We start from the raw sequence: 20,326 nt of genomic DNA on the forward strand, positions 1-20,326 counted from the left end.
TGAAACCTGATTTGGCCGTTTATCTCATGAAATCTCAACTTCAGTGAAAGCTGAGAGCATTAATGAAGCTGTGAGCCAATGTACCTTTTCTATTGATTGTTTTCTCTTCCGGCATCTGCAGTTACAGTAAAAATGCTGGCCCTATGATGCGTTGGATTTTTTTAACCTCTCTGATGCTGACATTTTGAGTGGTGGTGGGTGACGCAGTGGGTGGGTGGGTGAAGGAAGAACCAACAGGGAGCAGTTCGGGAAGAAGGTTATCGAGGTGGCAAGAAGATAAACCAGTAAATCTACTGTGACTTTATATCCGGTGCTAGCAGAGGTCTGGACTCATCCATGAATGGACCCCACCTGATCTGGTATTAGGCTCTAGTCAGCTGCTTAGGGTAGGTGCCTCTGACCCGGGACCATTTTGCCCTGCCTCCATCATACTGCTGGTGGCCTGGTGAGTGAATAGTACATGTTTTTATAGCATATCCTTCAGCACTTAGACTAGCCACTTTGTTTCAGACCCCAAGTCCTCAGTCCTGTTTCTAATGACCTCTTTCCAAACTCGTGCAAGCCTGTCCAACATTCACTCCCGCCTTTCAGCTGACACCTGAGGTGCTGGGATCTGACTGGCCAAGTCTTTGCCCATCCACCCCCTTCTGGAGGCAGGTCAGCCTCCCGGCATTTGTCCTCAGGTCATTTCAACAGCTCTCCTTTGTGTTGGGTTGGCACTGGGACCAGCTCTGGCAGTGCCCTCTCATCTTCATTTGCTCTAACAGTGTCTTGAAGATGTCTGCATGCTGGTGACTCTTCTCCTGGTGACCATTAGGGTACGGTTGGGGAGAATGAGATGGGCCGCTCCCCATCCCGAAGTGTTTAGCCTGCAGCTGTCTGGGAGTGCTGGCAAACAGCCAGAAGGTAGACCCTAGAATGGGCAGGGGGTTGTAGAGACTCAGCCAGTCAAACCCCAACAAAGGGCACCTCAAAATGGAAATGCCAGTTGCTGCCATGTGTACAGGGCTCCTAGACGTGGGAGCAGAAGTGACCCTCTTTCTAGAGGAATTGCTGGGAACAGAGGTAATGCCCTTGACCGAGGGAATGGATGAGCAAATTACTCAGGAACTAGAGTCAGAACCCCACCCCTTGAGGGATGCACAGTTAACTTCCCCAGTAACACTCAACCGTCCACGTGGGATTTTGCTGAAAGGAGCAGGGCTTTGGAGACATGTCTGTAACATATTCTGCCTGCACACCCTGTTTTGAGACAGAGCGCCTATGGATAGACAGTGAACTACCGGTGTGCTTTAACATGGCCAAACCATAAGTCTGATGATAAGCCAACATCCATGTTAACCCATTGATGTATTGAGTCGATCTCAGTTTGATCACTGGATTGGTTCATTCTTAATTAGTTTAGCAAAGTTAGAGTAGGCTCAGTGATATGGTTTTCAGTCTGAAGATCTGCTTCATTATCCTTTGTCATGAAATCCATAAAAAGCACACAGAGGGGGATGGTGCCAGCCTCTTCTCGGTGGGGGGACTGAGGTGAGCTAGACAGAAAATTGGGGGGTTGTGCCCACCCTCACCACAAGGCCCTGCCCCTTTCTGTGGCCCTGCCCACTGCTCATCCTCAGGTAAGTGCAGGCCCTACCTCCTCCTTTCCCCTTCCCCAAGGTCCCGCCCACTGGTCAGGTTGGAAGCTGGAGCCGGGCAGTGAGGTGCAGCTGCCCTAGTGCAGGTGGCCATGACACTCCCTGTCAAGGCTGAATCCCCACTCCGGCACTTCAAGTGCAGAAGTGGGGCCCGCAAGGATTTAAAAAATTAAAACTGGCCACTCCATGCTTGTATTACACTCCCAAGGTTACAGCTTTTCTCTGACCTTGGCTTGGTAAATGCTGCCACCATCCAAATGCAAAAAACCCCAACCCTTTGAATCCAGAAAGGAGCACTTGGGAATTCCTTCCTGTGGGGTACCCTCAAGCCCTTTCACACACCCCTCCGGGGAAGAGCTGAGAAAGAAAACAAAGGAAATTAGCTGTGGCTACCAGCTAATCAAACAACATATGCACAAATCTTTTAGGATACCAAAAATCCAATCCTGTTCTTTAAAAAGGTAAATTTTATTAAAAACAAAAAGAAAGAAAATACACCTGTAACTTGGGCTTTTGCTAGGTTTTAAAAGAGCAATTCCAAAAATTAAGCACCCAAAATAGCTTTCTTGGGGGTTCAGCTTAAAGGTTACCAGCAAACAAAAGCATCTGGGGTTAGCACAGAGGAGTCCACAAGCCAATAAGAAATAAAAGAAATAACCCTAATCACGTCTTTTTAGACATTCCCTAATTTTACTTACATATCTGAGGCTTCAGATAAGTAGGTTTGAGGTATGAATTGATCATTTATAATCATACCTGGCTTAAGCTGCTTACAGCATTGCTGCTCCGTGTCCCTGCAGCCCAGAGAACAACAGACAAAGGGAAAGGTTCTTTCCCAATTTAAAAAAAAAAATTTTAAAAGTTCTACCTTCCCATTGGCTCTTTTGGTCAGGTGCCCACTCCTTTTCTTTTACCTGTGGGCTTGTTAACCTTTTATAGTTAAAGCTAGCAGAGAACAGACCAAGAGGGATTTTACAACTAACTGGCTGGCTGGGTGTCCATCAAAGAGAGCTACTCCCTCCCCCTTCATGTATCACATGCCCCCCAAATCACAGACGGTGCTGGCCAGCCTGATTCAGGTCGGGTCTACACTGGCTGGGATTTCTTCCTGGAGGTTTAGGAAACAGAGTTAATAAGATACATGCACCTCTAATTTTACTAATAATTACATGAAGAACTAAACAGTACTTTTTACATTTCAAGGACTACAATGACTTAGAATGCTGCGACATTTTTACCCGGCTGATTCTGGGAAACCTTCCCGGGAGAGTGCATCAGCCACTTTGTTAGAGGCTCCTGAAATGTTTTGTATTTTAAAATCAAAGTCTTGGAGAGCTAAACTCCATTGAAGAAGTTTTTTGTTAGTCTGTTTGACTGTGTGAAGCCACTTCAGTGCAGCATGGTCAGTCTGCAGGTGGAACCGCCGTCTGCAAATGTATGGGCATGGCTTCTCCAGTGCATACCCGATGGCGTAACATTAAGAACATAAGAATTGCCATACTGGGTCCATAGGTCCATCCAACCTAGTATCCTGTCTACCGACAGTGGCCAATGCCAGGTGCCCCGAGGGAATGAACCTAACAGGTCATGATCAACTGATCTCTCTCCTGCCATCCATTTCCACCCTCTGACAAACAGAGGCTAGGGACACCATTCCTTACCTATCCTGGCTAATAGCCATTGATGGACTTAACCCCCATGAATTTATCGAGTTCTCTTTTAAACCCTTTTATAGTCCTAGCCTTCACAACCTCCTCAGGCAAGGAGTTCCACAGGTTGACTGTGCACTGTGTGAAGAAGAACTTACTTTTATTTGTTTTAAAGCTGCTGCCCATTCATTTCATTTGGTGGCCCCTAGTTCTTATATTATGGGAACAAGTAAATAACTATTCACTTTCTCCACACCACTCATGATTTTATATACTTCTATCATATCCCCCCTTAGTCTCCTCTTTTCCAAGCTGAAAAGTCCTAGCTTCTTTAATCTCTCCTCATATGGGACCCGTTCCAAACCCCTCATCATTTTAGTTGCCCTTTTCTGAACCTTTTCTAATGCCAGTATCTCTTTTTTGAGATGAGGGGACCACATCTGTACTCAGTATTCAAGATGTGGGCGTATCATGGATTTATATAAGGGCAATAAGATATTCTCCTTCTTATTCTCTATCCCTTTTTTAATGATTCCTAACATCCCGTTTGCTTTTTTGACTGCCGCTGCACACTGTGTGGACGTCTTCAGAGAACTCTCCACGATGACTCCAAGATCTTTCTCCTGATTAGTTGTAGCTAAATTAGCCCCCATCATATTGTATGTATAGTTGGGGTTATTTTTTCCAATGTGCATTACTTTACATTTATCCACATTAAATTTCATTTGCCATTTTGTTGCCCAGTCACTTAGTTTTGTGAGATCTTTTTGAAGTTCTTCACAGTCTGCTTTGGTCTTAACTATCTTGAGCAGTTTAGTATCATCTGCAAACTTTGCCACCTCACTGTTTACCCCTTTCTCCAGATCATTTATGAATAAGTTGAATAGGACTGGTCCTAGGACTGACCCTTGGGGAACACCACTAGTTACCCCTCTCTATTCTGAAAATTTACCATTTATTCCTACCCTTTGTTCCCTGTCTTTTAACCAGTTCTCAATCCATGAAAGGATCTTATCCCATGACAACTTAATTTACGTAAGAGCCTTTGGTGAGGGACCTTGTCAAAGGCTTTCTGGAAATCTAAGTACACTATGTCCACTGGATCCCCCTTGTCCACATGTTTGTTGACCCCTTCAAAGAACTCTAATAGATTAGTAAGACATGATTTCCCGTTACAGAAACCATATTGACTTTTGCCCAACAATTTATGTTCTTCTATGTGTCTGACAATTTTATTCTTTGCTACTGTTTCAACTAATTTGCCCGGTACTGATGTTAGACTTACCGGTCTGTAATTGCCGGGATCACCTCTAGAGCCCTTTTTAAATATTGGCGTTACATTAGCTATCTTCCAGTCATTGGGTACAGAAACTGATTTAAAGAACAGGTTACAACCATAGTTAATAGTTCTGCAATTTCACATTTGAGTTCTTTCAGAACTCTTGGGTGAATGCCATCTGGTCCCAGTGACTTGTTACTGTTAAGTTTCTCAATTCATTGCAAAACCTCCTCTAGTGACACTTCAATCTGTGACAATTCCTCAGATTTGTCACCTACAAAAGACAGCTCAGGTTTGGGAATCTCCCTAACATCCTCAGCCGCGAAGACTGAAGCAAAGAATTCATTTAGTTTCTCCGCAATGACTTTATCGTCTTTAAGTGCTCCTTTTGTATCTCGATTGTCCAGGGGCCCCACTGGTTGTTTAGCAGGCTTCCTGCTTCTGATGTACTTAAAAAACATTTTGTTATTACCTTTTGAGTTTTTGGCTAGCAGTTCTTCAAACTCATTTTTGGTTTTTCTTATTACATGTTTACATTTAATTTGGCAGTATTAATGCACCTTTCTATTTACCTCACTAGGATTTGACTTCCCCTTTTTAAAAGATGCCTTTTTATCTCTCACTGCTTCTTTTAGATGGTTGTTAAGCCATGGTGGCTCTTTTTGAGTTCTTTTACTGTGTTTTTTAATTTGGGGTATACATTTAAGTTGAGCCTCTATTATGGTGTCTTTGAAAAGTGTCCATGCAGCTTGCAGGGATTTCACTCTAGTCACTTTTAATTTCTGTTTAACTGACCTCCTCATTTTTGCATAGTTCCCCTTTCTGAAATTAAATGCCACAGTGTTGGGCTGTTGAGGTGTTCTTCCCACCACAGGAATGTTAAATGTTGTTATATTATGGTCACTATTTCCAAGCGGTCCTGTTATAGTTATCTCTTGGACCAGATCCTGCACTGCACTCAGGACTAGATCGAGAGTTGCCTCTCCCCTTGTGGGTTCCCGAACCAGCTGCTCCAAGAAGCAGTCATTTAAAGTATCGAGAAATTTTGTCTCTGCATTTCGTCCTGAGGTGACATGTACCCAGTCAATTTTGGGATAATTGAAATCCCCGACTATTATTGAGTTCTTTATTTTGATAGCCTCTCTAATCTCCCTTAGCATTTCATTGTCACCATCACTGTCCTGGTCAGGTGGTCGATAATAGATCCCTACTGTTATATTCTTATTAGAGCATGGAATTACTATCCATAGAGATTCTGTGGAACATGCGGATTCATTTAAGATTTTTATTTCATTTGATTCTACATTTTCTTTCACATATAGTGCCACTCCCCCTGCCCCCGTTGCATGACCTGTTCTGTCCTTCCGATATATTTTGTACCTCGAAATGATTGTGTCCCACTGATTGTCCTCACTTCACCAGGTTCTGTGATGCCTATTATATCAATATCCTCCTTTATCCTCCTTTCTTTTTCTGAGACTGACCAGTGGCTTTCCGTCTCAGGAAGTTTTTGCTGAGAAACACAACAGGATGGAATTGTTGATCTGGTCCTTCCTGCATTAAAACTGCTCCCACACCATGCTTGGACACATCTGTGGTTATGACGAACAGTTGGTTGAAGTCCGGGGCCCTCAATACAGGGTCAGACATAAGGTCCACCTTAAGTTGGTTAAAGGCTTTCTGACACTTCTTAGTCCACTGAACTGCATTTGGTTGTTTTTTCCTGGTCAGGTCTGTCAGTGGGGTGGCAATTTGGCTGTAGTTTGGTACAAATCGTCGGTAATACCCAGCCAAGCCCAAGAAGGATTAGACCTGCTTCTTTGATTTAGGGACAGGCCAATTTTGGCTAGAATTTACCTTAGCCTGTAGGGGCTTGATAGTGCCTTGACCCACCTGGTGTCCAAAGTACGTTAGCCTGTTTAGGCCTATTTGACACTTTTTGGCCTTAACAGTTAATCCTGCCTCCCTTATGCGCTGGAAGACAGCTTGGAGGTGTTCTGCCCATGAATCTGAGAATATAGACACATTGTCAAAGTAGGCGACTGCAAATTCCCCAAATCCAGCCAGAAGGTTATCTACCAATCTCTGGAAGGTGGTGGGTGCATTTTGCAGTCCGAAAGGGAGCACATTAAATTCATACAGCCCTACATGGGTGATGAAGGCTGACCTTTCCTTGGCTGGGTCATCTAGCGGAACTTGCCAGTACCCCTTAGTTAAGTCTAAGGTGGAGATGAATTGGGCACGTCCCAGTTTCTCCAGGAGCTCATCTGTGCATGGCACTGGATAGTTTTCTGGGCGAGTTACAGCATTTAGCTTACGGTAGTCAACACAAAAGCGAATTTTCCCATCTGGTTTAGGAACCAGAAGCACTGGAGAGGCCCATGCCCTCTCAGCGGGGCGGATTACACCCATCTGTAACATGTCCTTGATCTCCCTTTTTATTGCGGTTTTGGCTTGAGGAGTCATTCGGTAGGGTTGGGCTCTAATTGGGCGAGCATCGCCTGTGTCAATGGAGTGGTACATCCGTTCTGTCCATCCTGAGGTGGCTGAAAACATTGGCACAAAGCTGGTGCACAGCGCCTAGATTTGCTGTCACTGCTTACACCCAAGGGTCATGGAAAGGCACACCTCTTCCATGCAACCGTTGCTTTTTCCATCATAGTAGACTTCTTCAAGACACTCAGCGTCATCTCTCCTGGGCTGTAAACTGGAGAACCTTGATTTCTTGGGAATAAAAGGGCTTTAGAGAATTAACATAGTGTACTTTAGGTTTTAGGGTAGCGTCTGGGAATGCTATGAGGTAATTAACAGCTCCCAGGTGCACTCGGACCATAAATGGCCCCTCCCACAATGCTTCCATCTTATTGGCCTGGAGCGCTTTCAGGACCATGACTTGGTCACCTACTCCGAAGGAATGCTTTCTGGCATGTTTATCATACCAGGCCTTTTGCTCTTGTTGAGCATCCTGTAGGTTTTCTTGAGCAAGGGCGAGAGAGTTTTTGAGGGTGTTCTGCAGATTGGTTACAAAGTCCAAAATGTTAGTTCCTGGAGAAGATGTAACCCCCTCCCGTTACTGCTTTACCAACTATAATAACCCCTTAACTTCGTGGCCATAAACGAGTTCAAAAGGTGAAAATCCCAAACTGGGATGTGATGCAGCCCTGTAGGCAAAGAGCAACTGCTACAACACTAGGTCCCAATCATTGGAGTGCTCATTCATGAATTTATGTATCATGACCTCCCAAGTCCCATTAAACTTTTCTATTAGGCCATTTGTTTGATGGTGATAAGGGGTGGCAACCAAGTGGTTTACCCCATGAGCTTCCCAAAGACTTTTCATGGTCCCTGCCAGGAAGTTAGTTCCCAAATCTGTAAGGATGTCGGAGGCCCAACCTACCCTGGCAAAAATGTCTGTCAATGCCTGGCTCATGCTTTTAGCCCTGATGTTGCTTAGAGCTCCTGCTCCCGGCCATCGGGTGGCAAAATCCATGAAAGTCAGTATGTACTGCTTTCCTCTGGGTGTCTTCTTAGGGAGAGGACCCAGAATATCCACAGCTACCTGCTGAAATGGAACCTCAACGATGGGGAGTGGCTCAAGAAGGGCCTTGACCTGGTCTTGGGGCTTTCCCACCCTCTGGCATACCTCACAAGACCGGACATAGGTAGAAACATTCTTGCCCATTCCCTCCCAGTGGAATGACTTCCCCAAATGGTCCTTGGTCTTGTTCACCCCAGCATGGCCACAGGGGTGATTGTGGGCTAAGCTCAAGAGCTTTTCCTTATACTTAGTTGGAACTACCAACTGTCTCTGATGTTGCCAGTCCTCCTTGTGCCCACCAGAAAGAGTCCTCCTTCTATAACAAATCTGGACCTGTTAGAAGAGCTGAGAGGTGGTGGGTCGCTCTGTGCCACCATCCAAGCTCCCTTGAATCTCTCATATGCTTCCTGCTCTGCCTGGAACTGCTCCCTTGATGCTGGAGACATTAGTTCCTCGCTGGGTTGTGGACTTGGGCTTAGTCCCACTGGAAGCAATGCAGGTGATGGGGTTGTTTCTGTTGACTGTGAACCACTCTCTGCTGGTGCACTAGGTGGTATTTCAGGCTCCGGTTGAGCCTCTTGCATTGATTTAGCTGCTGCTGGAGGTGCAGGCTCTGTGGCACCCTTTGGTGCTGGCTCCCCTGACTCTGGTGGGGTTGCAAGCATGGGCTCTGGTGCTGACTGCTCCGCCAATTCCAATCCTTGGGCTCGTTCTGGCTGGGTCCCAGGAACTGGATCTACAACTGTTGCCATAGACTCTGGTCTGGAGTCTCGTTCCACCACCTCTGGCTGAGTTCCTGCAGGAGGCTCAGGAACAGAGTTAGGTGTGGAGGCCTGTTTAACCTGGCTGCAGGTGACCATCAAAGAGAGCTACTCCCCCCCACTTCATGTATCACACTCCCATCTCCTCCTCCTGCTGGTTTCTGGGGCCTGGGGGCTGCAGCTGCTCCTAAGCTCCCCACCACCCTTCGACTGCTCACAGCTGGTAACAGTCATGTTGTCCAGGCTGGGGTTTGTATATCCCATGTCACACCCTCCCTCTTGAAATGTCTCCCAGGGAGCCTGCCCTGGGGTGGGGGTGTTAGCTCCCTAACACCATCAGCCTGTCAGCCACTCAGGCCCTCTCCTCTGGGTGAGGCCAGCCCTGTCTTTGCCTTGCAGGTTAACAAGAGATGCATCCCTGTCCTTGAGTCCCTTTGAAACATTCCCCTGTGATATCCAACCCCTGATACTGGCTACTCACAGAAATCTCAGATCCTCTGCCCCCAAAGGAGCTGTGTACCCCAGTTTAACTTTAAACCACTGCTGCTGTAAACTACACAGCTGGTGAATGCTTGTAATGGAACAAAAGTAGGTTTATTTTAAAAGAATGGAGACTTACCTAGAAACGAGAGCGAGCGATAGAAACAAATGGTTACAATACACAACAAAATCATAAACCATGAACCTGGGTCAACATTTATTACTTGTTACCTCTCCTATCTAATAATGAAGTAGGTTTTCTGCCAAAAGTTCAAGCTGTTACAGAGCTGGCTGGCTTCACAGGAACCAGGAACTAAAACTTTCATAAAAACACCCTCATTCCACAAAATGTTTCCTCACTGAATGAATCCAGAGGGCCTTTCCTCATTCTGTATTATACTGAACCAAGCTTTGTTCAGAGGCAGGGTGATTCTGTCTGTTGTAATATTTCTTCTTTATCTCCAAGTGGTTTAGACAGTTTACAGTTGTCACTGATGGTTTTCCATGGAAAGTCTTGGGATGGAGCAAGAATTACATCACTGACTAACCAGGGTGAGTGGGCCATCACCAAGACATATTATTCCATGGTGACTAACTTTTATTCCAAGTCCATGAAGCATACTTTCAATCTCAATACATTATTTTTTAAATATTACCTGTACATACATCTCACAATGATTATGAATCTTAACAAGTTATGAGCATTCTGTAGATACCTTACATGCTACTCTTATGGATCAGTATTCTGCAAGATGTGTTTGGTGCAGTGAGTTTGTCAGGTCTGAGATCAGAATTGTTGGCAAAGAACAGGGGATCCTTTGCCAAGGAGCTTCTGTGTCACAAAGTCTTTTTTTCCCTGTTACTGAATATGCCCACTCCCAAGGGAACAGTTCGTTGCTCAGATAGAGTACAGTATCTTCCACTCCATTAACTACCTGGTATTATGTCAGTCTGCAAAATCAATTATTTTGAGAAGCTGGGACTGAACAGGACAGGCTCTTTGCATAGATGTTTTTTCAACTTCTCAAAGGCCCTTTTGCAGGCCAGTGAATCTTCCTGGGGGCTACTGTCCTTAATTAGGTTAATGAAGGGGGGCTGCTATCATAGAAAACCCTGCTACAAATCAGCAGTAGTAAACTGCATGTCCCCAAAACCTTCAGCCCTGTTTCTTTGTGGTTGGGATAGGGCATGCTTTGAGAGCCTGGACTTTGTCCACTAAGAGGCAGCCTTGACCCTTCCCCAAAGTATATCCCAGTACTGGCCTTCTCTTTTCCAGTCCTACACTTTGTGGAGTTTGCAGTATTGGAGCTGATGTCATAATATGCTTTAAATCATTGAATACTCTTCCATATCGTGACCTTGTGGCAGAGACGTCATAGATGAGTTGTGTGAGCTGTATAGTTAGGTATGAACTTGCTGACATAATGCAGCATGCCTAGCAGCCTTTGAATTCCCCTTTTATCATCAGGTGTTGGCCTGTTCAGTATTGCCTGAATCTTCGGTTCCCATTGTTGTCAGTCTCTTTCCCAAGAAGGCTATTTCCATGGTTTGAAATGGACATCATTTCAGTGTAAGATCCTTAGCTCCAGCAATTTCCAGTACTCTCCTCTGTGGGTCCTGATGTTCAAAGGCAATGCTGCCCCAAATCAGTATATTATCAATGTACACTATGACATCTGCCAGACCTTCCAGCATTTGGCTTACTGGACAGTGAATAACTGCTGGAACTTAACCTCTACAGAAAGGCAGCGTAGTCTTCAGAAGCAGTATCTGCTAATCAGTGGGTAAGCGGTGTGTTGAAAGTGTAGATCTTGGAGCACTCTCTAAGACAGAGGTCCCCAAAGTGTGGGGCATGGTCCCCTAGGGGGGCATGGAGGAACATCCAGGGGGGCACGGCAGGACCTAGGCCATCCCCCACAGGAGGGCGGGGAGGGAGCGACACCGAGCCCTTCCCCGCCCCCAGCTCTGCTGCGGTCCCACTCCCAGCCATGTTCCTGGCCCTGGCCCCATCACCAGGCTCAGTTCAGCTCCACTCTGGGCCCTGCACCAACCCCCAGTCTTGGCCATTGGCTGCGGCTCCATTCCTGACCAGCGACTGTGGCTGGGACCAAGGCTGGGAGCAGAGCCGCACCTGGCCGCAGACCTGGCTGCCAGCCCCCACCACAGTCTGGCTACGACTCCGCTCCCGCCCCCAGCCTTGGCCACAGCCATGCTCCTGGCCCCAGACCCACCCCCAGGCCTGGCTTGGGGGAGAGGTGGAGGGCTGGCAGGGGTAAGGGGGGGCGCAACCTTCAAAAGTTTGGGGACCATTGGTCTAAGAGGGTCTGCCACTACGTTGCCAATGCATCTAATTTGGTGAGGAGTTTGGCTCCTGCCATCTTAGACAGTAGTTCACTTCTTGTGGCCAAGTGTACTTTTTCTGGTTTTGTTCAGCACCTTAGGAACCATACACTGCCACAGTCTCCATCCTTTTTTCTCTACAGTTACTAAGGAGGAAACCCAAACTGCTGGCTCTTCGATTCTCCAAATCCTACCATTTACTGTCATATTTCACAGCTCTTCTACCCTCTTTCCTAAGGGGTGCGAAACTTTTCACGTAGTATGTACCATAGATTCTGCATCTTCTTCTACCTGCCTTATGTCTGTTACTGGGAGGCACCTATTTCTTGTAAATACATCTTCATATGCTGCTCTTAATAGTTTCATATCGGTTCTGCGTTGTCTTTCTGTCTATCTGAGGTATGCATCCTCTTAATGAGACCAATCTCCTGATGCATGTGTAGGCCCAAGGCTGGGCTGGCCTCCGAGTACCACCACAAACTCTTGTTTTATCATTTTCCATTTGCATTGAAGCGTCAGCGTGCACTTTCCAAACACTGGAATTGTTCCTTCATCATAGTCTTCACAGATGTTTTTGACTCTTCCACTTTTCCATGTTCCTTTTATCTCTCTATTTCAGTTTGTGTTACTACATTTATTTGTGCGCCAGTGTCTATCTTGCATCTTGCCAGTCTTTTGAGTTTTCACCCTCCTCTATTTGCTTTAGAACAGCAGTTCCTTTTCTCCTGAGGAATCCCTTTCTGCACTTAATACATAAACTTTCCTGCTTTCTCTCCACATTTTAGTATAATGGTTGGGTTTATTCCAGTTTCTACATATTTGCCCAAATGCTGGATATTTTCTATAATCATACTGGTTGCCACATCACTGACGTTGTTTCCTGCTTTCCATTTTCTGTCCCTGGCCAATTGATTTTCTGGGAACTTTTCGCCTGTTGGTTTAGCTATAGTAGCCAAAGCAATATGCTCTGTGCTTCTCTCTAGACTTTTTGTTTGCCTTTGTTTGTTCTGCTGCTTCGCCTATACATAGGGCCCTTCGTTTTCAGTTTTTGTTTAATTTAATTTTTCCCGAGATTTTATCAGTGTTATTACCACAACAAAACCAGGTGAAAATCAGTGCAAAAAACTATTAATAACTTTTCTGGGTAAATATCGGGGTTTATTTTGGTGGACGGAAAGACTGGGGAGAAAAGTATTCAGTTGATTAATACTTTGAATTCCATTCATTAGTGTGGTTTGCTGCAGAACTAAAACAGAACTCAAAACACAACACCACCGCTGAGTTTAAGAAAACAATATATCTCTAATTCTCAAATAAGGCTTTTCATTTGAATAAACAGTTTACTGTTGTAGACTTAGAACTATTGGCCTATAAATATTTACATATAATAATTGGGCCACACCATTTGCAGCACATACACTCAACTTCATCCCTTTCTCCTATGTTTGTTTTTTTTAAACTTTCGAATACTTCCTTGGTTCTGAAACATATTTGGATACATATTCAGATTTTTGTTTTCTTCCCATTTTAGTGTGTCAGATCTTTAACCCGTTATCTGCTAACAGCTTGAAATGTATACGTGGTGGGTGTGAGATTCATTAGTACGTTCAGATGCGCACACAATTTGGCACTTGCGTGCCCGCCCGTTTATTGTGTGTATCTTCTAGACTAATACATAGGCTTACTTCAACAGGCAGCTTTGCATACACACACAAACTAATGTATGATCATAATACATAGATCTCATGCCATGTATGATATTTCCCTAATAAAACATGGTATTTTTTATATATTTGAATGATACAAAAGTAGAGTGAAAATCAGGAAAAACGGAATAAAAAAAACCCGGAAATTTTTCAGTAAAAATCAGTTTAAACTGAAAACACAGGGGCTCACCTCTACATATTGCCCTTTCTAGTGACAGCTCCATCTTCCTTAATAACCATTCACAGCCTTTCTTGTTGTTACACCCCAGGCTACTCTGGTCTTGAATGAGAGAATCTTTTACGATTCCTTAGTCACAGGACTGATTTTTAGCTTTAAATCTTTGACAAAACTCCCCTGTTGTTTCCCCTTCATTTTGTGTTCTTATCCGGACCCATCTCTCTCTCTTTCTCATAAGTAACATTGTTTTCTAAGAACATAATGAGCCTCAAACATTTTCGATATTTCTGCACAACTTTCCTCTCTTTCTCCACCACCATCTGGGACTTCTGTGCCTGCCACGGTAAGGATCAAAGGAATCTTTGGCTTGGCCTCCACTTTATTTGTCCCTGTGGCTGGCTTTCATAAGCAGCTCAAACTGCAGTTTGAATCCTTTTCAGGCAAATCCAGATTTCCTCTGATTCTCAGGGCGGGTGGAGAAGTTACTTGTAAAGGCTCTGTAGCGGCCATTGCAATGTGACTTCTCTCACTGGGTCTTCCAGCATGCTGGGTGCCTTCCACTGCTGGTACCATGTGGTATCTTTCTGATGAGCAGAAGTGTCAAGATCAATCCTTTATTATGGACATGATGTACAGCATGCAATGAGGTAACCAAACTGCCGACTGCTCTGTGTAGCTGCAGCCTGCAATTGTCCTGTCCTGAGCTGCTTTGTTTCTTCCCTCTCGCAGGAAAGGTGCCACAGGAAAACCAAAAAGTCTTCAGGAAGTGTCGCGTCTCTATACTGACTCTAACGCACAGGTCCCACCAACCCCTTCTCCCCAAACTGAAACCATCCACCCCAGAGTCGCTAACTTACAGAGATCCCGGCGGGTGCTCAACCCCAGCTGTGCAGGCCCTGCCGCCACCCCACCTCTTTCTGCCCCCCTCCTCCCACCTGTTCTTGCCCCTGCTCCTCCCCCTCCAAAGCCTGCAGCACACCACAGAACAGCTGATTGCGGGAGGTGCTGGGGGGAGGGGGAGGAACCGATCGGGGGACCACAGACGGGCTGGAGGCACTCGGGGGGAGGGGGAGGCTCTGACCCATAGGGCTGCCAGTGGGTGCTAAGTACCCAGTATTTTTTTTCTGTGGGTGCTCCAGCCCTGGAGTTCTCATGGACTCGGTGGCTATGCTCCATCCCCCTTGCTCCCCTCCCAAGAGCATCCTCAAAGGAAGTATGTTTATACTTTGCTTCAGGAGGGCACAGACCCATTGCCCCGCTTTGAGAGCTCCCTTTGCCTCCTATCCTGTGTGGAGTTTCTGGTGGGAAATGAGGGAGTCCTTCACCTTGTAGCTTTTCCCACAGACAGAACATCGATAGGGTGCCTCTCCCGTGTGGACTCTCTGATGTACGATAAGGGCTGAGCTCTGAGTGAAGCTTTTTCCGCACTCAGGGCAGTCATAGGGTTTCTGCCCTGTGTGGGTTCTCCGATGCCTAATGAGTCCCGAGCTCTGACTGAAGCCTTTCCCACAGTCGATGCACTTGTAGGGTTTCTCTCCCGTGTGGGTTCTCCGATGTCTAATCAGGCCTGAGCTCTGACTGAAGTTTTTCCCACACTCTGTGCATTTGAAGGGTCTCTCTCCAACGTGGATTCTCTGGTGCGAAATGAGCTCCGAGCTCTGCTTGAAGCTTTTCCCGCAGTCAGCACATTTATAGGCTCTCTCTCCAGTGTGGTTTCTCTGATGTACGATGAGGCTGAATCTTTGCTTGAAGCTCTTCCCGCAGTCGGCGCATTTATAGGGTGTCTCTCCCGTGTGGATCCTCTGGTGCGAAACCAGGTTGGTGCTCTGGGTGAAGCCTTTCCCACAGTCATTGCATTTATAAGGGGTCTCGCCAGTGTGACTTCGGTGATGTACGATGAGGCTGAATCTTTGCTTAAAGCTTTTCCCGCAGTCGGGGCATTTATAAGGGGTCTCTCCCGTGTGGATTCGCTGATGTTTACTGAGGTCTGATCTCTGCCTGAAGCTTTTCCCACACTCAAGACATTTATAGGGTCTCTGCCCTGTGTGGATTCTCTCATGTATAATAAGATTTGATGTCTGAGTGAAACTTTTCCCACACTCGGGGCAGTTATACGATTTCTTTTTAGTGTGGATCTTTGGCTGGATCATGGTCTCTTTACTATCCTTCAAACCATCTCCTGGATGAATGGATTCAGCACGTCTTTTCCTTGGCTGGTTTCCTTTCAGCCTTTCTGACTTGTGTTGACTCCCACAGGCTTCTCCTTGCTTGGGTCTCTGGGAAATATTTCCTTTGGATCTTCCCAATACCATCCCGTGTGATTCCACTTCCTCAGGACCTTCCTGCTGAGGATTCTCCTCCTTAATCTTACTCATCATCCCATCACCTGCTGGGAAAGAGAGAGAATCCAGAAAGGAGTCATTCCCTGTGCCAGGGAGAAAAGGAACATCAGAAAGGGGAATGGGAACATAAAAACATAAGAACAGCCATACTGGGTCAGACCAAAGGTCCATCTAGCCCAGTATTCTGTCTTCCGACAGTGGCCAATGCGAGGTGCCCCAGAGGGAATGAACAGAACAGGTGATCATCAAGTGATCCATCCTCTGCCGCTCATTCCCAGCTTCTGGAAAACAGAGGCTAGGGACACCATCCCTGCCCATCCTGGCTAATAGCCATTGATGGACCTACCCTCCATGAACTTATCTAGTTCTTTTTTGAACCCTGTTATAGTCTTGGCCTTCACAACATCCTCTAGCAAGGAGTTCCACAGGTTGACTGTGCATTTTGTGAAAAAATACTTCCTTTTGTTTATTTTAAATCTGCTGCCTATCAATTTCATTTGGTGACCCCTAGTTCTTGTGTTATGAGAAGGAGTAAACAACACTTCCTTATCTACTTTCTCCACACAAGTCATGATTTTATAGACCTCGATCATGTCCCCCCTTAGTCATCTCTTTTCCAAGATGAAAAGTCACAGTCTTATTAATCACGCCTCATATGGAAGCTGTTCCATACTCCTAATAGTTTTTGTTGCCCTTTTCTGAACCTTTTCCAAATCCAATATATCTTTTTTGAGATGGGGGCAACCACATCTGCACACAGTATTCAAGATGTGGGTGTACCATGGATTTATATAGAGGCAACTGATATTTTCTGTCTTATTACCTATCCCTTTCCTAAGGATTCCCAACATTCTGTTCGCTTTTTTGACGGTCGCTGCACATTGAGTAGATGTTTTCAGAGAACCATCCACAATGACTCCAAGATCTCTCTCTTGAGTGGTAACAACTCATTTAGACCCCATCATTTTATATATATAAGGAAAGAGGGAAAATAAATCAAAATAACTGCTGAATTCCTCTCCCCCCCAAACAAACAAACCCAAGAACTTCTCCCCAGAGGCAAGGAGAAACCAATTCAATGCCATGTCAGGGGCGGGGTGGAGGGATAGCTCAGTGGTTTGAGCTTTGGCCTGCTAAACCCAGGATTGTGAGTTCAATCCTTGAGGGGACCATTTAGGGATCTGGGGCAAAAATTGGAGATTGGTCCTGCTTTGAGCAGGGGGTTGGACTAGATGACCTCCTGAGGTCCCTTCCAACCCTGATATTCTATGATTCTATGTCCTGAGTTAAAACTCTGAGGGAAGGGAGCTACTGCAAGGTGTGAGGAAGGATGAGGAGGGGAATACTCAGCCTTGAGTAAATGGAACCACATGGAATAGTATCGGGAAGGACCAAAGGGAAAATTTCTCATACTCCCAGCAGAGGAATCAGCCAAGGAAACAGTAAGGTTCGGAGGACCTTAATGCAACCATGATACAGCCACAAATCTTCACTAAAGAGAAATGATACAAACGTGCGGAGTGTGGGAAAATCTTCAGTTGGAGCTCAAGCCTTATTAGCCACCAGATGGCCTATCAGACATTGCAGTTGCAACAGAAGATCTTTCGGGACAATGGTTATCCCCGAGTGGGACTTTCCATAGAGACCCCAGGCCTAATGCTTGCTGATGTGAGAGGACTGGGCCATATTGACTGTATCTGGAAGGCACAGGCCACTGAACGAGTTATGAAGGTGGACCGTAGGATGGTGTAAGTGGGAATCATCCTCCACTGTGAAGGTCAAGACCCTGGAGAAGAGATGTGTGCTCTCTCGGGTCACCAACAACATCTATGAAAAGAACCCTCTTAGTTCCCTTTGAGTATGAAGAAGTGAAGACTCCATTCATTGGCTATACCTTCCTGACCAGTCTGCTACTGTCTGAGAGAACTCTGTGGGCATCAAGAACCCTGACCAAGCTACTCCATCGCCTGATTCCAGTAACTGCAGTCATGAGAGCCAAAGATCCTAAAGAACCATGCAGCAGGAGAACTGTGAACTCTTTTCTTGTCGTCGTAAGAGAGGGATACTTGTTAGGGTGTGAGGGTGTTTACTGAGTGAGTTTATATGTTTCTGGGAAATGGCACCATTAATAGTTCCCTAAACCCCAAGTCTGCCATCTACATCAGTGAGTGCTGCCCATGATATAGACATGCTACTGGGTGCTGCTATTGTTAGTTGTAAGCCTGGCTCGATAATCTCCTCTGTTGTGATATCACTTGTAAAACTCACACTTTGTATGTGTGTGGCTGAGTACTAAGAAGAGTAGAATAATAGCTATCTTGGTGAGATTTAAGAAGGAAGTAGTAGCAGTCAAGCTGTGGTTAAAGAAACCAATTTGGTCTCTGTACTTCCTTAAGACAAGACAAGCCAAGCCAAGCTCAATTTACCACTCCTTCATGGACTCTCTCTTGGTCAAGTTCTAAAGTAAAAAAAGAAACTCCTGGCCTACACTCACTAAACTGTGTGTCTACACTTAAAATGGTGCCACTATCGTGCTTCAGTTTAGACGCAACCTACGCTGATGGGAGGGGTTCTCCCCTCAGCATAGGTAATCCACCTATCCAGGAGGTAGTAGCAAGGTCGACAGAAGAATTCTTTCATCAACCTAGCTCTGTTTACACTAGGATTTAGGTTTTCCTTTTGTCAACCTCAGGATTCAATTAGCTGCTGCATTAACCTGACATTATAAATTGATAATCCCAGCTAATGTCTTTGTTAACCCATCAATGTACTGAGTAAGGCCAGGTCTACACTAGAAACCTAGGGAGGTGGTGGAATCTCCATCCTTAGAGGTTTTTAAGGCCCATCTTGACAAAGCCCTGGCTGGGATGATTTAGTTGGGGGTTGGTCCTGCTTTGAGCAGGGGGTTGGACTAGATGACCTCCTGAGGTCTCTTCCAACCCTAATCTTCTATGATTCTTACATTGGTTTAACTATGTCACTCAGGGATGTGAAAAATCCACACCCCTTTGTGACCTCACCCCTGGTGACAAGACAGGAGGGTGGGAAATAAACTGAATTAACTGCTGGGGAGATTAAGAATCAGGAGCTGAATCCTGCCCCCAAATCGTTCTTCAGAAGACAGAGAGGAGGGAACCAATTTTGCCTCCAAATATCATCCGAATATTCAGAGGGAAGGGAGCTACTGCCAAGCGCCACTCAGGATGGGTGGGAAGCCATGCATGAGGTCTGCCAGGAGGATACAACTCCTGCTGGGGACAATTCTGACCTGGGTAAGATGAGGCAGAGGAGCAAATGGGGCCTTTGTGGGAATTCCAGCTGTTTACATCAACAATGGTCGGTTTCTGTATCACTTTAACCAATTCCTCACCTGTGTGGGTGTTCCTCAGGGTCACGCTTTCCTCAGAGTTCTGAGAGTCTGGGACCCACAGCTCTTTTCTCCATTTCCTCCAGGAGATCATGTCAGGCTTGGGAATTGGAAAACCTGCTCCTAGAAAAGAAAACAGGCAAGATCAAGGCTTCACAGTTGTGTAGCACCTTACATTTGTCTTTGTTGAATTTCATTTTGTCTGTAGCCCAGTTCTCCAGTTTATCAAGATCCCTCTGAATTTTTGCTCTGTCCTCCAAAGTATTTGCAACCCTCCCTAGCTTTGCATCATCCGCAAATTAGATCCATACGCTCTCTATTTCTACAACCAGGTCATTAATAAAAGATGTTAAATAAACAGGACCCAGAACAGATCCCTGTGGAACCCCACTTGAGACCTCCCTGCAATCGGACATCATTCTATTAATAGTTGCTCTTTGTTTGCGGGTGTTTAACCAATTATGTATCCACTCAATGGTAGTTCTGCCGACCCCACATTTCTCCAGCTTACCTGTCAGACTGTCATGTGGGACTGTATCAAAAGCCTTGCTAAAGTCCAGGTATATTATGTCCACCGCATTCCCCCCATCCACCAAATCAGTTACCTTGTCAAAAAGAAAGAAAGCTGGTTTGGCAGCATTTGTTCTTGGTAAATCCATGCTGGCTGCTAGTGATCACCCCTTCATCCTCCAGGTATTTGCAAATTGAATGTTTTATACATTGCTCTAGTAGCTTCCCAGCTATTGAAGTCAGGCTGACTGGTCTATAGTTCCCCGGCTCCTCCTTTTTAAAGATGGCCACTACGTTAGCCCTTCTCCAGTCTTCCGGGACCTCTCCTGCCATCCATGAGTTTGCAAATATTATTGCCAGCGATTGAAATTTCTGCAGCTAATTCCTTCAGCACCCTGCGGTTAATAGCATCAGGCCCTGTTGACTTGAATAGATTCAAATTAGTCACAAGATCTCTGATGTGTTCTCTACTTATCTTGATCTGCATCCCTTCCCCTTTATTGTCTATGGTAACTTTGCTAGTCATCCGGCCTGTT

General features: G+C 45.7%; 1 protein-coding gene across 1 annotated transcript in view; it reads right to left on the minus strand.

Moving 5' to 3' along the window:
* Positions 1-20,002, minus strand: part of LOC141998762 (uncharacterized) — a 406,176-nt gene extending 386,174 nt beyond the window's left edge. The window contains 3 exon segments of the mRNA XM_074971763.1: positions 14,849-15,960; positions 19,284-19,403; positions 19,792-20,002. Coding sequence (XP_074827864.1) covers positions 14,849-15,960; positions 19,284-19,403; positions 19,792-19,939 — 1,380 coding nt within the window. The 5' untranslated portion in view covers positions 19,940-20,002.
* Positions 20,003-20,326: the final 324 nt, after the last annotated feature.

This window comes from Natator depressus, chromosome 14, assembly GCF_965152275.1.
Source record: "Natator depressus isolate rNatDep1 chromosome 14, rNatDep2.hap1, whole genome shotgun sequence".
NCBI lineage: Eukaryota > Metazoa > Chordata > Testudines > Cheloniidae > Natator > Natator depressus.